The 15361-nt window shown below is 40.4% G+C and overlaps 1 protein-coding gene across 1 annotated transcript; it reads left to right on the forward strand.

The window, feature by feature from the left end:
* Window positions 1-5371: 5371 nt before the first annotated feature.
* On the forward strand, window positions 5372-15106 carry LOC308326420 (tissue factor-like). The gene is made up of 7 exons (XM_080779300.1): window positions 5372-5747; window positions 9869-9983; window positions 10507-10593; window positions 11441-11535; window positions 11753-11934; window positions 12927-13086; window positions 14545-15106. The coding sequence occupies exons 1-7, from the start codon at window positions 5693-5695 to the stop codon at window positions 14706-14708; spliced, it is 858 nt and encodes a 285-aa protein (XP_080635426.1). The 5' UTR covers window positions 5372-5692; the 3' UTR covers window positions 14709-15106.
* Window positions 15107-15361: the final 255 nt, after the last annotated feature.

Raw genomic sequence — 15361 nt, forward strand, 5'->3', positions numbered from 1 at the left:
TGCACAGTTTCGCTGGCATCATGCCAACGGTGCCGGAGATTAGCTGTCCACATACGGGGACACACACAGACGGACACACGGATTCTAAACCCTTTTTAATTTCAAGGACCCCCAGGTTGCTATGCATTCTTGCTGTTGAACTTGTTTCTATGTTTTAGCTTTACAGTGCATTTAGCTTTTTAACTTTCTGTACAGCACGTTGTAAACATTGAGTTGTGAAATGTGCTATTGTAAATAAAGTGGATTGATTTGGATACAGCTAGTGTAGATAGTACATTATTCCAGTTGTAAATACCAACAGGAATGTTAACGTATACAGTGAGCTCAGTACTCAACAGCCTAGAGTATTTTGTTTCAGCCTGAGAGTCCTAATATTTAGAAAGTAAAACCACACAATGACCTTCAGGTCAAAGTACCGGTATAATGCGTAAAAGGGGGGAATTTCCTTTCAGTATGTCAGGTTATGTGTTACGTTTATTTAACAGACATTCTTACTCTGCAAAGAAATATAGATGTCCAAAACTCACAATAGCCTGCACTACTGGTATATTTTATTCCTCTATTTCAGATCTCTGTGACACAACTTTCTTCTAAAGTCTATACAGTATTGTTCGAGGGGTATCTTGGAATAATTTTGGTTGAACAAGAACATCTCATCAGTGTCCCTCTCTCATGAAGCAGTGTCACTGGCAAAATTGACTGCAGTCATGTGAAGCCGCTGCCATTTATTTTTTATTTTTTATTGATTGAGTGCATGGTTGCATGGATAGGTACAGTACAAAACGAGGTCTGCTAAAAGGATGAAACCAAAGTGTTGTGGCTGATAATAATCCCCAATAAATGAATCAGCCGCAACATAGTCCACAAAATGTATCACTCCCATCTAACCCTACCTCATGGTCAAACAGCCTTAGGGTGAGCAGTTATAGTGACCTCCCACCAATGAAGCGTCAATGCGGTGCCTACATTCATCACAAATCAGTCACCCATCAATAATGCACAAATAAATACCAGTAAGACGCCTGAGTGCGAGAAGTGACCTCGCCCTAAACACTATTTGGCTTGTACACAAAGAAAGCCTTTCATCTTGTTTTCATTACTCAAATTATCATTACTTTTTGAGGGATGCTAGCCCCGCCCCTCCAACACCTGGCTTTGTGCGGGTGCCCTGTTTTACAACTTCCCGGGGGGGGCGGAACAGTCCTACTGACCCCCATCCTGTCCATCACAGGGGACAGTAGAACAGTAGAATACACACAGGACTGAAACCACTACAAGAGTCACAAGAGAACAACGTCCAAGATCTGGCAGCAGGAGGGAACTCAACTGCTGGGGGTTTAAATAGACACAGGACTAAACACAGGTGAAACTCAAAGACAATTAACACAGGGATTGGCTGGGAGACAACAGGACACAGGGGGATAAAACTGGTAATCACAGAGAGGTGAGACAACACACTACAAAATAAAGGTAGAAGGCAACAGATCCTGACACTGCTATATCTTGCACCTTACCTTTTTAAATAGTTAAAATAGCCGATCTACAAGCTCACAACATGTCGATGTAGATCGCTTGATGTTTTTCAAAATAGTAAAAAATGGCAAATAGCCTACTGTAGATTTAGGGATAAGGGTAGGGTCCAAATCTACAGTAGCGTGTGATGATGATTACTCAGGCTTATGTGAACACACCAGACCGTTTTTAGTAGTTAGATATTAGATATTTACTGTTTGTTTTGGTAGACAGGGCAGGGGGGTTTTTGAACTACCAAAACACAGAAATATACATCGATAGGGCAAATGATGGGTAGAACATTAATGTATTTATATGCCTTTGGTCATTATATGTTTTTCCCCAGATGAAAGGGAGAATAACTTTCAGCTGGCATAGTTATCCAATGAGGGAATTGCTGTTCCTTCCTAAATGTATCATTTCATTTTCTTTTCATCTAACGAAGGGAATGAATTGTTCCCTTGCGTTCCCACATGCCAGTGTGACCTTTTGGCTTTTCCCAATATTCTTAAAATCATGAACTTTGTCATGACAGTATATGCTTTATCTTTTGTCGTTTGATCAAATCAAAGTGATTAGTTAATGGCAATGGTCTACTTATTTAATCAAATCCAAATGACTGAATGGACCACCAAAATAAATTTATATTCACACAATCGTGTGGGAAACCAGAAAAGGTGTTTCCTTACCAAGACTGTTCTTTTTTCATCAGATCATATTAGCAACATGTCTGAAAGTTAGTATAATGTGGGTGATAGTGTGAGTGCGAGTGCGAGTGCGAGTGCGAGTGCGAGTGCGAGTGTGTGTGTGTGTGTGTGTGTGTGTGTGTGTGTGTGTGTGTGTGTGTGTGTGTGTGTGTGTGGATTTAGTGAGTCAAACCTGGTGCACCAAAGTGCACTTCTCAGATTGTTTATCATTTCTGCCTGAATGTTTTCTGAGATGTTCCCACAGCTCAGCTATGATTGAACAGTTTTCCTCGTGTTTAGTGTCAGAAAAAGAAATGAAAAAGAAAGAAAGAAAAAAAAAACTATCGATGATGATCCTGTGAGAGTTCAAATAAGTTGTGAAGTTCTACCAGGGAGATTCCTTCCACCCTGTTTCCTGGCCCCTCTCCCTTCTGCCCATGACTCTAGGGACAGACAGAGAGCAAAGCTGCTAATGTCATCATGTTGCATTGCAACACACTAGTCCTGAAAAAAGATCATGATGTCCAACTAAATGCTAACTAAATGTTATGATAATTGAAAATGACATGACTTTTTATAAAAGAGCAGTGGTATTAACCCCCATAACCCCCAAAACCATCAACAAAAGTATTAGAAACGCAGCTATACAAAATCTTTAGCTATCCCAGGGGAGTGGACCCACAGTGGTTCCCAAACCTTTTCCTTGGAGCTCCCCCCCGGTCCCTCTTACATTAGACAAACACTGAGACCCCGCACGCGTAGGCTACACATACGCATGGACGGTCAGAAGGACAGATGAAACACATATTTGACCCGTGACCTCTCCAATGACTGGCTGCGTGTGTATGTCTGCCAGCCAGCGGTGTTGTTGAGCAGCCTGCACCGCTCAGTTCACACAGCTGTGATTTTTTTGTTATATGTTACACTTAACTTAAGCCCTTTAAAGGTTTATTTTGCTTGCCTTTATTGATAGTAGCCTACAGTATAGGTAGACAGGAAATGGGGAGAGAGAGATGGGGTGTAACACGGAGCAAATGGCGAACAGTGGCCACAAGGTCACAAGGTCTGGTCCACCAGATTCGCTACACCACCAAGATACCCATGTACCTGTCTAAATACTTCCTTAATGTCAACGAAGTTCACACCCACAACACCAGAGGGGGTTCAACAAACCATGTGCAACCCAGATTCGGCAAAAACAAGGGACTAAATTAATTTCGCTCCTATGCCACCGAAATGTGGAACGCCAACAGCCTCTTCGATGAAGGACATTCATCGAAGAGGAATGTCCTTCCTCTTCGATGTCTCCCTTTTGACTGATACCTGTTCATTCAACCACTCAACCACTCAAGACACTGCCCCAGCTGCCACCCTTAGATCTCCATATATGGAGTTGACCTGTGCTCACCTTCCATATGATGATCTGACCTCATCAAACCCTGCAGTACACTCAAGATACGCTCCATATGTCCAGACCTCATCAAACCCTGTACACTCAAGACACTGCCCCCGCCGCCACCCTTAGATCTCCATATATGGAGCTGACCTGTTCCAACATTCCATATGTTGATTTGACCTCATCAAACCCTGTACACTCAAGACACGCTCCATATATGGCCAGTAGCCCAGTACAGAATTCATTCCATATGTTGAACCCCCCCCCATGCCAAAGCGCCAGCCCAGCAGTCTGCCGTCACCCAGGTGGATGCTGCTTCTCGCCCTCAGGACGTCTTATTGGTGTTATTAAGATCTTGTTTTCTTATTAAGGCCTATATGTACAGTAGTGACATTTCTTATTAAGGCCTATATGTACAGTATTATGTTACATTTCAGACAACAGATTAGTACATGTGGATTTAAAAGAATAGCCTATACGGTAATAATGGAAAAAGCTTTAGTAGCCTACAATCAATAATGTTCACATGTTATATTCTATTGGGATTATATTGACTGGATGACAATGACATAGTGACTGTTGTTTATTGTATTCAGACCTGATCAGACATATTAGATAAATTGCCAACACAATTATGGTTCCCATGTTGCCACAAATAAGAAGTCAGTCTCCAAACACCTAGGTTCCAGTCATTTGTTCAGGCTTGTTATTTCATAAAGAATATTGCTCAAATTCCATTAGTTTGAACAAATCATCCATTTATGTTTTATTTTATTTTAAATATTTACTTGTTGTGAAGTAGGTAGGCTACCTACTTAATTTCGGCTAATCATTTATTTATACTTATTTTTTGTTACTTTTACTACTTCTAACAAAACTGAAGTCTGTGATGATTGATTCTTTATTTAAGTGTCATGCTTCCGAAGAAGTCTGTGCCGTTTTGTGCTGTGCTATATGTGGCTACATTTCCTGGGTGAGTCTATTTCTATTATAGCCTATTCGCAACTTCTTCCAGATGGCCTCTTTTTTCATATGCGTCATATCAGACATATTCTAGATATGACTTTCATAATCAACATCAGCTATTGCTCATGTTTTAATCATTCCAGAAATCCAGGTGCCGCCGCCAGCCGGCGCATCCATCCGCATGACCATGTATGGACAACACTATGTCAGCATAATGAAACCTGATTCACTGTTTGTGAGATAGCATACACAGCTCCATAGTTTCCTGTTCTCGGGAAAAAAGAAAACATTTATCTTTCACTCCCTGGTTGGTTTCAAACTAAACAGACTAGGTTACTAGGTTATTAGGTTTCCACATTTGCGTGGATTAGGCCTACATATCAAACTAACTTCGCCGCTGTGTGCGCGCTAGACTCTTGTGTGTAGTCTGCTGCAAATGGCAGAAAACGCAAGCTGATCATATAATACAATATAAAATTGCAGCTGCAATTCCGAGAAAAGAAACGTACAAATCCGTCATAGTAAAACATAATAAGGTTGGAAAATTGATCGCAAAAATGAACATGTTTCATTGTAGTGAAAAGTATATGCGTTGGCCGGGAATCGAACCCGGGTCAACTGCTTGGAAGGCAGCTATGCTCACCACTATACCACCAACGCTGACGTTCTATCTCACAGAGATACATAACAATTTTCGGGTGGAAGAAGAAAGGTTACAGGGTTGATTCTCCGTTTTATATGATCGGACCATGCAGTCACTGGTCATTCTGATTCTGTCAGTCAGTCATGGTATCAAACTGAACAAATCTTTGTACAGTTGTCACGATTAAGTCAGTGGGCGGGGCGGGGGACCACATGAGGAGAAAACTCCCTGGTCCCATGCTCCCATCACCCCACATTCCAACCGTCTCTTCTCAGGTTGTATTCGAACTTGTAGGACACTCCACAACTTTCATCTGCAGTAAAATCTCTCCGACCATTCCATAGAAATCCACACTAAACTACAAGACCATCGCGGAAGGAATAGGCTATACTTTTGGTAGAAACAGAAGAATACAAGTTCTTTCACCTGCGATCAAGTACAACGTATCGATCCGTTTTCTTTTACGCAGTTGTTAGACTCAGAGCAGACATGGATTTCCTCAAGACTGTGATTTATCTTGGAACCTTGATGACGACAACTGCAGGTAGGATATACATCATACATTAGGCTACTTAATTACTAGTATATAACAATGTGATAGTAATCTACACACGGTATCAGATAGATCGATAGATAGACAGATAGACATGGTTAAATTGTATTTACTATTTAGTAATTTAGCAAATACACTTTCATTGGATATTTTTTGTCCAAGGCAGAGCAGTATGCAGAAGCAGTTTATAAACAAGTTGAACAAGGAAAAAAGCCCATTTGAAATGATGTGAAGTGAAGACATACTGTTAGTTACGATTATGTGTTATTACGAAAGAAGAAAAGGAATATGCCCACTATATGTGGTCCTGTCTGTGTGGCGATTGGATTTGAACAGTTTGAAGGTCTTTGTTTTGGAAGTGGTTTTCATTCATTTGCAGTGTACATGAAGTTTGATCATACCGGTAACTGCAAATGACTGTAGCATAATATGTATTCGGTATTCTGCTACAGACTGTAGCAGAATATATATGGGCTATTTGGATAGTAGGCCTGTAGTGTTTATCAGTCTGGCCTGCAGCTGTTGTCCATACCCAGTGTGAGGTTCATGTAAGGAATGTGCTTTGCCCCCCCAAACCACTTCTGAGCACTACAAGCACAATGTAAACCATTCACTGCTCAGTGAACTGAAAAACCAGCTCCCCACCAAATTAATGAGCCTTTCGCTGCTTGGAATTGTGCCAACTACAGTCAAGTACCCTACTTTCAAGTTTCATCTTACTTTATGTACTACCATTATGCCTTTAGGCAGGCAGTCCTAACCAGATGCCCGAACCACCTAAGCTGGCTCCAGGCGAAGTCTCTCTCGATCTCACCCAAACATGGTGAAATAGCACGGATTGGCAATAACTACAGTAGCCATAATATGTACGGATTTTCTGTGTATATGTACGGAATTGCCAATCCGTGCTATTTCACCGGGCTGCGGTCTGACATACTGTATACTGTATAGTGGGGGTCTGCAGCCCAATGTATTGGACTCAGACCCCATCTGAAAATATTTTGTCGCCATGCAGGGACCCCTATACAAGATTTCTTCAAACTCACTGCTCTTACATATAAAATAATTTAAAAAAAAAAACGTATCAATTAGGTTGATCCAGAAGATGGATGAAGACTTAAACATAATATGGACAACAGATGTAGGCCTATTCCAATACACATTCCTACTCCTAGAGACATCCAGAGAGCTTACAATTTAGAGAGAAACATTAGATAATAATTTGTCTGGAGTCTGAAAACCTAGAGGGAGAAAACTGTCAAATGAATGTGGAATTATTAGATTAGATTTTTTTGATTGAGTGATTGATTAACAGTTTGCAGAATTACAGTAGGTTTCAAGTACAATTCAATACAAAAAATCTGTTGTGAGTGGACGACACCATAAAGCATTACACTTGTTTACAATAGGGTCCACCATTTTCAATTCATCAAAACATTAAGAGACGTACAAATATACTATACATGATAGTCCAAATCTGTAAATCTGTAGCCTATTCCTTAGCCTTCCCAACTATAAAATGTAGGCCTACTTTTTGTGCAGTTCAGATGAGTTTTGTTGTAAAGATTCTGCCCCCTCTTGGACACAAATGGAATGCATCCTGATGCTCTCAGTGAAGAGAAAGCCCAGGTTGATCACAAAGATTGGTGGAGACAATAAATAGTCAGCTATTACATGAAACCGTTGCAGTGACTATATGTGTGGCCTCAAGAAGCACACATTGCCTCTATTGAGACCAATCAAAACAGTTTCAGAGAGTCCTGAAGTTTGTTCCATTTGTGCGTTCACCATTCTTACGTGGTAGGCCTATATCTATGCGTGTGTGACTGACTGACTGACTGACTGAGTGAGTTGAATTCCTGTTCTGTTCTTTAACTATATAGAAGTGTATTTGTACGTCTCTAAATGTTTTGATGAATTGAACATGGTGGACCCTGTTGTACAAGTGTAATGCTTAATTGGGTCGTCCACTCACAGTTAACAGTCTTTGTATTGAGTTTGTGCTTGAAATGTACTGTAATTCTGAAAACTGTTAATAAATATTTCAATCAATCAATCAATTGAATGTTCAGTGACTTTTGCATCTAAAAGTGAGGATAGGTACAAAGGAAACTTACCACACACAAGGCCTTATAAATAAAAAATCACACCTGTGTGAACTGAGTGGTGCAACTCCCCTCTCCCCCTGCCCCCCCCCCCCTCTCTCTCTCACTCTCTCATTAGCAGGCAACAGTGCAGCACTATCTCTCTCTGTTTCTGGCACAACAGCTCCACTTTTGCCCCTACTGGTACTCTAAACATAGTAACAGTCACATAGTCACGGACATTGCTGTTCCTTGGAGTGGTTGCACCAATATAATGTTGGTCTCTACGAACTGCGAGAATGCCCAATCCACTTTTTCATATGAAATGCCACGATGGGTGAGATAGCCATCACCAGCAATAAATCACAGAGCACTGTGCTTCAAGAGGCTTCAGCGTGGAGAGAAGCATGCACAGCACATCACATCACCATAATCAAAGACAGACATTATTACAGATTGAACAATAGTCTTTCTTTCTACTAGCAAGAGAAAAACAAGACTTATTTCTGTAGAAAAACCAATCTGTCTCAGGGGGATCAAATTACATGAGGAAGAAATCTTCTTGAGCCTTGCACCCGGTAAACTGCATGTACAGACTGTACAGACTGAGACTCGACTGAGTGGTTGTTTTTCTCTTCTATTGGGATCAAATTACATTACCTAAATTGCCAGATGAATTGCGAAAATTTCTATACAGTATTTTATTCATGGTGTACAGTCTGAAGACAAATGCACAGGGGATTCAGACTTGCATTACAATTGTCAAAGATTAGTTTTTCTACAATCAATCGATTTAGCTTGACTCACAATTATCTTCACCAACTTTACTATACTTCTCAGGAACTCTAGGGAAAAACCCTCTTATCCCCGAAATTTTTCACATGTGGTATAGCCTACATGCAACTGTTATTTCCTACATTGCACCTGGGAGTGTGTTTGGCATTTTTGTAACACATTGAAAAAGATGATAGGAACATCAATTCCACTACACCCCAAATTTAGCCTTCTAGGCATTTTTAGTTACCCAAATAAACTTGAACAAATATTTATCAAATAATATTGAATTGATTTGACAGATGTTGCCCTTGCTGTAGTGAGAACATATTTTTTACTGATTTAACCCTTCTCAATGACAAAAAAAGAAGAAATGTTGCATGTGCCTGTAGTGCTTTTAAAGCAGAGAATATCAGCACTCACAGAACCGTCCATTAAGGCACTTTATTGTTTCATTATAGGTATGGTATGCTGCTAACAGACAGCATAACAATGAACGCGTTTCGGTGCCTGTGCCTGTAGTGAAAATAACATTGACAGATATGATAGCCTTTCTTAGAATATGTAAGTTGGAAACATTTGATATGATATTAACAAGATATCAGACGAGGCTACAGGTATTATAACTAGGCCTACTATACAGTCGTTATAATACTTGTTGTACTCAATGTACTGTGTTAAATGTACTGTGGTATAATTGTAGGACAAATACTGTAGTTATTTTTGTAAATTAACAATTTGACCTGGCCCAGTGTGAGTTGGCGAACAGCTCTACTTCATATACCGGTACTTTACATTTACACAGTGCAGTGAGACAGAGACTCAGGGAGACAATGAGTCAGGCAGCAAACAGCTGGATCTAATCATGCCAGTAGCACCCATGCATGGGTCATGTATAAAAACAGTACATGCCCTGACAAAGTACTGAAGTGAATACTGTTGGTTTGGAATGCTGAGAATGTTGCTGAAGAGAAAACATATTTTGTAGTAGATAAAGGCCTCATTTAATGAGTCAGGTTGCAGAGAAGTACATGAAGTAGTGTTACAAAACGGAGTAATGCGCTATTCTCCTGTGCTGTGTTTTAAATTACTGACATATGTTCTATTTGCAGGATGACTAGATATAATGAATCACATGAAGTAGTAAGACTCATCACTACAACAGAAAATCTATAATCTATAATAGATATACAGTATGCCTACATCCAGTATGTTTTGTAAGATAAAAATGTATTTTAAATGGTTTTATCCAAGGTGAGGACTTTGATGTCAGAGCAGAGAATGTGCGTTGGGTCTCTGACAACTTTAAGACTCTCCTCACCTGGACTACGTCATCAAGTGACAACACATACACTGTCCAGTACACTAAGTGAGTACACAGCACGCATGCACATGAATGCACAGACATGCACAAACAAGCACACATATAAACTATGGCAGTCACGATCACTAAATATTAGTTGATGATGAATTGTCGCGTAAATAATTGCGATTAACTTGGCTTTGATTGATTATTTGGCTTTGAACATTGTAATATGTCAAATAACAATTACATTTATTTTTACTTTTAGGCTTGGTAAACAAAAATTGCACAAGGCAGATATGACAATTAACTTGCATATACACAGAAAGGACTGACATGACCTGTCCCATAATCAAAATAGGCCAGAACAGGCTATACATTAAATAATACCTTAAAATGTTTTGAATAATAGTAAAAATACCAAATATGCAAGTGTAGATCTGCTATTTGTTAATTACATTACATTTCACATGAATGAAAACGATTGATGATTATGCAAAAATAATTGCAATTATGCAAAATAATTGTGATTATAGGCAATTATGTAATAATCTTATTGTGTTACTAACTGTACTGTGTGATGTTGTAGGGAGGATGATGACTGGATGCAGACACACTGTATCACAACATCAGAGACAGAATGTGATATGACCAACCACCTTTTACCACTAGACAGGTAGGAGCCTAGACATGTTCTGTTCTATTCTATTCTATTCTATTCTATTCTATTCTATTCTATGAAGAATATTCACACCACTGTGGCTTCTGGCCTGTATTCAAGCTCTAAAATGAACTCTGCTCTTGTGCCTCACAGTACTTGGAACAAAAATAAATAAAGAAACGTCTCATTTCTGCCATTGAGGCAATTTCAGAATGTGATTTTCAATGCTATAGCATTGAACTGAAATTGTACGCAAATCTTGTTGTTTTACTGAAAATCAGCTGTGCTGAAAATAAGGGGCTTTCTTGCTCAACGCATTCCCGTGGTCTAACTACAGTTTGAATGAATGATGGTATCTAATAACGAGATACAGCTGTAAAAGCACTTCTTTGTTTATGTGTGTGGCTGTGGCATGCACTTTATTTGGGCAAGGCTTAGAGGAGAGGCTAGGAAGCCTTAGTTCATCACTTGGCTGACTGAAAGAAGTGCCTCATTGTTACATGGAACAGGAAAATGTTTTCTCTTTGTTTAGTTGTTTTTTGCCAGGTTGTTACTGATGTTTATCCCTTCAGCTGAGGTAATAAGGCAATGTTTCCATTTCATACAAATCACATGATTGTGAAAGTGTGATTGTCTTCCAGTCAAAGTCTCAATTAAATGAACACTGATGATTTTACTTTGCAGAGAAGTGTGTGACTTTTTGCTGGTCTTACCATTGCATGTTTCTTAGTTGTTTTTTACTCCCACTTTTCTGAATAGGCAAATATCGAAATAGATCATACTAGAGGTAGAAGAAAATCTGATTTGTTAACTGCATTTGAGGATATTTGACATCTGGGTATTATGTATTCCTATTGGACAGGGCCTGGACTGCTGACATCCTATCAGAATCCTCTGATAGCTACGATGAGGATCTACCTCACACCATGTCTGAAGAGTTCAACCCTTATAAAGAAAGTAGGTCCACACACACACACACACACACACACACACACACACACACACACACACACACACACACACACACACACACACACACACACACACACACACACACACACACACACACACACACACACACACACACACACACACACACACACACACACACACACACACACACACACACACACACACACACACCAATTTGTGCCTGCCTGTCTGTGTGTGTCAGGTCAGATCACTGCAGTGTCATTTAATGCGGAGCCTACTAAAGACAACAGCGTGATTCTGAACATCAGTGACCCCATCACAAGCCTCACCAACAACCACGGGCAGCCTCTCACCATCAGAGATGTCCTCAAGCAGGATCTCAAGTACAAGATCAACTACAACAAGGCTGGAAGTACTGGAAAGGTATTATACTGTACACACAATTCATGCCGATCCATAACCCAAGTATAATCAGACTATTTAATACATTGGCTCGTTATGTCTAGGGATTATGAATTGGTGATGCGATCTGCGATGTATGTTGCAACCATATACTGTAAAAGCGAGCCCCATTGGTTTCTACACTATTCAGTATTTAAGTACGACGTCATTTTGTAGTGCTACGTTACGTCCGGGTCCAAGTGGCACCAGCTCCCGTCCGCATCTCATTGTAAATAGAACGCGTGAATCTTTTTACAATGACGTTATTTTTCAGAAAGGAAGCCATTGAGGGTTAAAATGGGTCTTCTTCCAACTCTAGTAGAATTATTAATGTTTTGTACAAGTGTCCATGACAAAGAAAATATATGATGTGGAGACAATAAAGACTATCATCATTATTATTGAAGGTGGTAACAGTCCATTTGCTCAGTACAATATTTCGGGGGCATATTTAGAATGTGTGCAGGCTTGAGTATGTTGAATCTAGTTTGCAATTAATAAGGATTTAGTTGACACAATGAAATAAAATGGCGATAGTATTCCGTGTGGGGCAGACGGCCTGTCACAGCCAGATTTGGGAGAGCAGCAGCTTTGTTGTTGCGGGGAAAGCGGTAAAATGAGACTTTCGTGGTTGTTTTCGTCTCAGATTTAGTCCGACAGAACGTCACAGTATAACTCTATGGGGACAGAAAAGCGACACAAAGTCGGACCCGGAAGTATCTCTGGAGGGGGAGCTCACGTCACGGCTAAAATACTGAATAGACGTTAGATGTTGAAGCCACCTTTTCGGCTAAGTAAAATCCTCAGTGTTCATTTAACTCTGAAAGTGTACAAATAGAACCAAATTGACTCAAATTGAGGACTATAATAAAGGTCCATTTTGTTCCATTGGTAGGCCTACACTCTCACTGTTACAGACCTGTAACGGTAAAATGTCTTCCTAACTTACAATAATTTACCATTTTGTTTTACAGAGAGAGTACATATCTGACAGCAGTGTTGCAGTGGTGCCTAACTTAGACCCAGGACAGGGTTACTGTTTCACCGTGGCAGCATACATCCCGTCCAGACCCAAACATTCCCAGCTGGGAGCATTGAGCACGCAGCAGTGCACATCTACAGACAGCTTGGGAGGTAGACTGTGCTTTCTGTTATTGATGTATACATTGATGTATTCTACCGCTTATCCGTAGTCTGGTCACGGGGGCAACAGCTCCACCAGAGTGTTCCAGACTTCCCTCTCCAGAGCAACATTAGTGACTTCCTCCTGGGGGATCCCGAGACTTTCCAAGGCCAGTGAGTCGATGTGCTTCCTCAAGTTCCTCCAACTGTGCCTTGGTCTGCCCCGGGGTCTCCTCCGAGTGGGAGGTGCCTCAAGGACCTCCCTAGGGAGTAGCCCGAGAGGCATCCTAACCAGATGCCCAAACCACCTAAGCTGGCTCCTTTCCAGAAGAAGAAGCAGCAACTCTACTCTGAGTCTCTCCCGCGTGACTGAACTTCTTACACTATCTCTAAGGGAGATGCCAGCCACCCGTTGAAGAAAACTCATTTCGGCCACTTGTATTCACGCCCTTATTCTTTCGGTCATGACCCACACTTACTACATTATACTATACATTCTAAAAATTATATTAGCTATATATGCTTTAAGGTCATAAAACAGCCCACACACACTAACTAACAGGAGACTCACACATACATACACACACACACACACACACACACACACACACACACACACACACACACACAAATCATGAGGCTTGACAGATTAAGTGAAAATGCGATGCGACATGTTCGTCTTTACACTGACATTCGAGCACCGTGAAAACTATAACAACTGAATCAATTAATCACTTTCAATAGTCCACCAAGTTCACCAAGATATTATAATTCAGTGATGCAATAACTCAATTAATTTCAATATAAAAGGCAAATACTCCAGCAAAATTCACCATAACCAAATGTACCATAAACCAAAACAAAATACCATAAACAAAATACAATTAATTAGATCCCAAAGTAAATTATGAATGAAACCCCAAACAATCAATAAATAAAGAAACAATCCTGTACCTTGCTCCGCTAATCAAAGGTGCTAAGGGAAAAGCCACCTTGAACCTCAGGTACATCAAAGAGTCACAGCATAGCAGGCACTGCAGGGTAGGCTACACCAAACGAACAGGCACTGTGGAATGTGGATATAATAAATAACTTCACTCAACTGTGCACTTAAACTGCAAACATCTTACAGGTTTCAACATTACTTAAAGAATTGAGTATACATATGACATGAATGTTGCAAATAAACTATCAAACATTTCGTACTGTGTGTGTAGCGTTGTGAATCAAACACTCAGCAATGAGTGAGTGAAGCTAGCTGCTTCAGCTATGTGCATTCAGGTGCAGTAACAGGAAGTTTCAAAATAAAGTAAACCAAAATATACAGGAAGTTTCAAAATATAGTATACCAAAATAAGCAACATAGAAACAAATTAACCTTAAACTAAAGAAAGTATTGAAGTTAAAACAAAACAGACACTTACACTGACTCTGTTTTCTCCCTCTCCTTCTCTCTCTTAACTCCTCCAGAGTTGAATATAGGACTTCTGCTGGGAATCATCTTTATATTGCTCATCATTGTCATTGTCATCATCCTCACCGTGGCATTCCTCTGCTGCAGACGAGCACCCCAGCAGACAAGGCTACCTGAACATCAGCTACCTGAACGTACTGCCCAGGGCCAGGTGGTATGAGTGTGTGTGTGTGTGTGTGTGTGTGTGTGTGTGTGTGTGTGTGTGTGTGTGTGTGTGTGTGTGTGTGTGTGTGTGTGTGTGTGCACGTGCGCGCGTGCGTGCGTGCGTGCGTGTGCTTGCGAACGAGAGAGAGATACAAAGGGAGCAGGTCTCCAGTTAGTTTTTTTCCATCTGTATTTCCATCTTGTTGTATGAGTTTTATGATGATTGCTGCTGCATCACAGTATTAATTTTCAGTGAGATGATGACCGATGTCCATACATTATATTATAACCTGCCTACAGAGGATGCATTTGTGTCTGTCGGGAATCTCATTAGCAGGCTTTTGAGATTCTACTCTACTGTACATGTAACACTTTGTTTTAACCACTATGTCAATACAGTTATTTTTTCATACATTCATGTCTATGTATTCATTTCGACTGGGGCATTACTCACTAGTTGCTCAGTAGGTTATTGTCAGCATGTGTCAATGGGGAATACTAATGGGATAGCAGGATCACAGGGAAAGAGCAGCAGTGAGGCAGGCAGGGGTTAATCCCCCCCTGTCACTATTTTGAGCGAACCATCAAAAATATATCCGAAGTAGGCCTATAGAAAATAGGCTTAAAATCGTTAAACTGTTCCATATTTTGTTTTGAACCCCCAGGAAC

The sequence above is a fragment of the Protomyctophum bolini genome (assembly GCF_963924005.1).
Source record: "Protomyctophum bolini genome assembly, chromosome: 12".
Taxonomy (NCBI): domain Eukaryota; kingdom Metazoa; phylum Chordata; class Actinopteri; order Myctophiformes; family Myctophidae; genus Protomyctophum; species Protomyctophum bolini.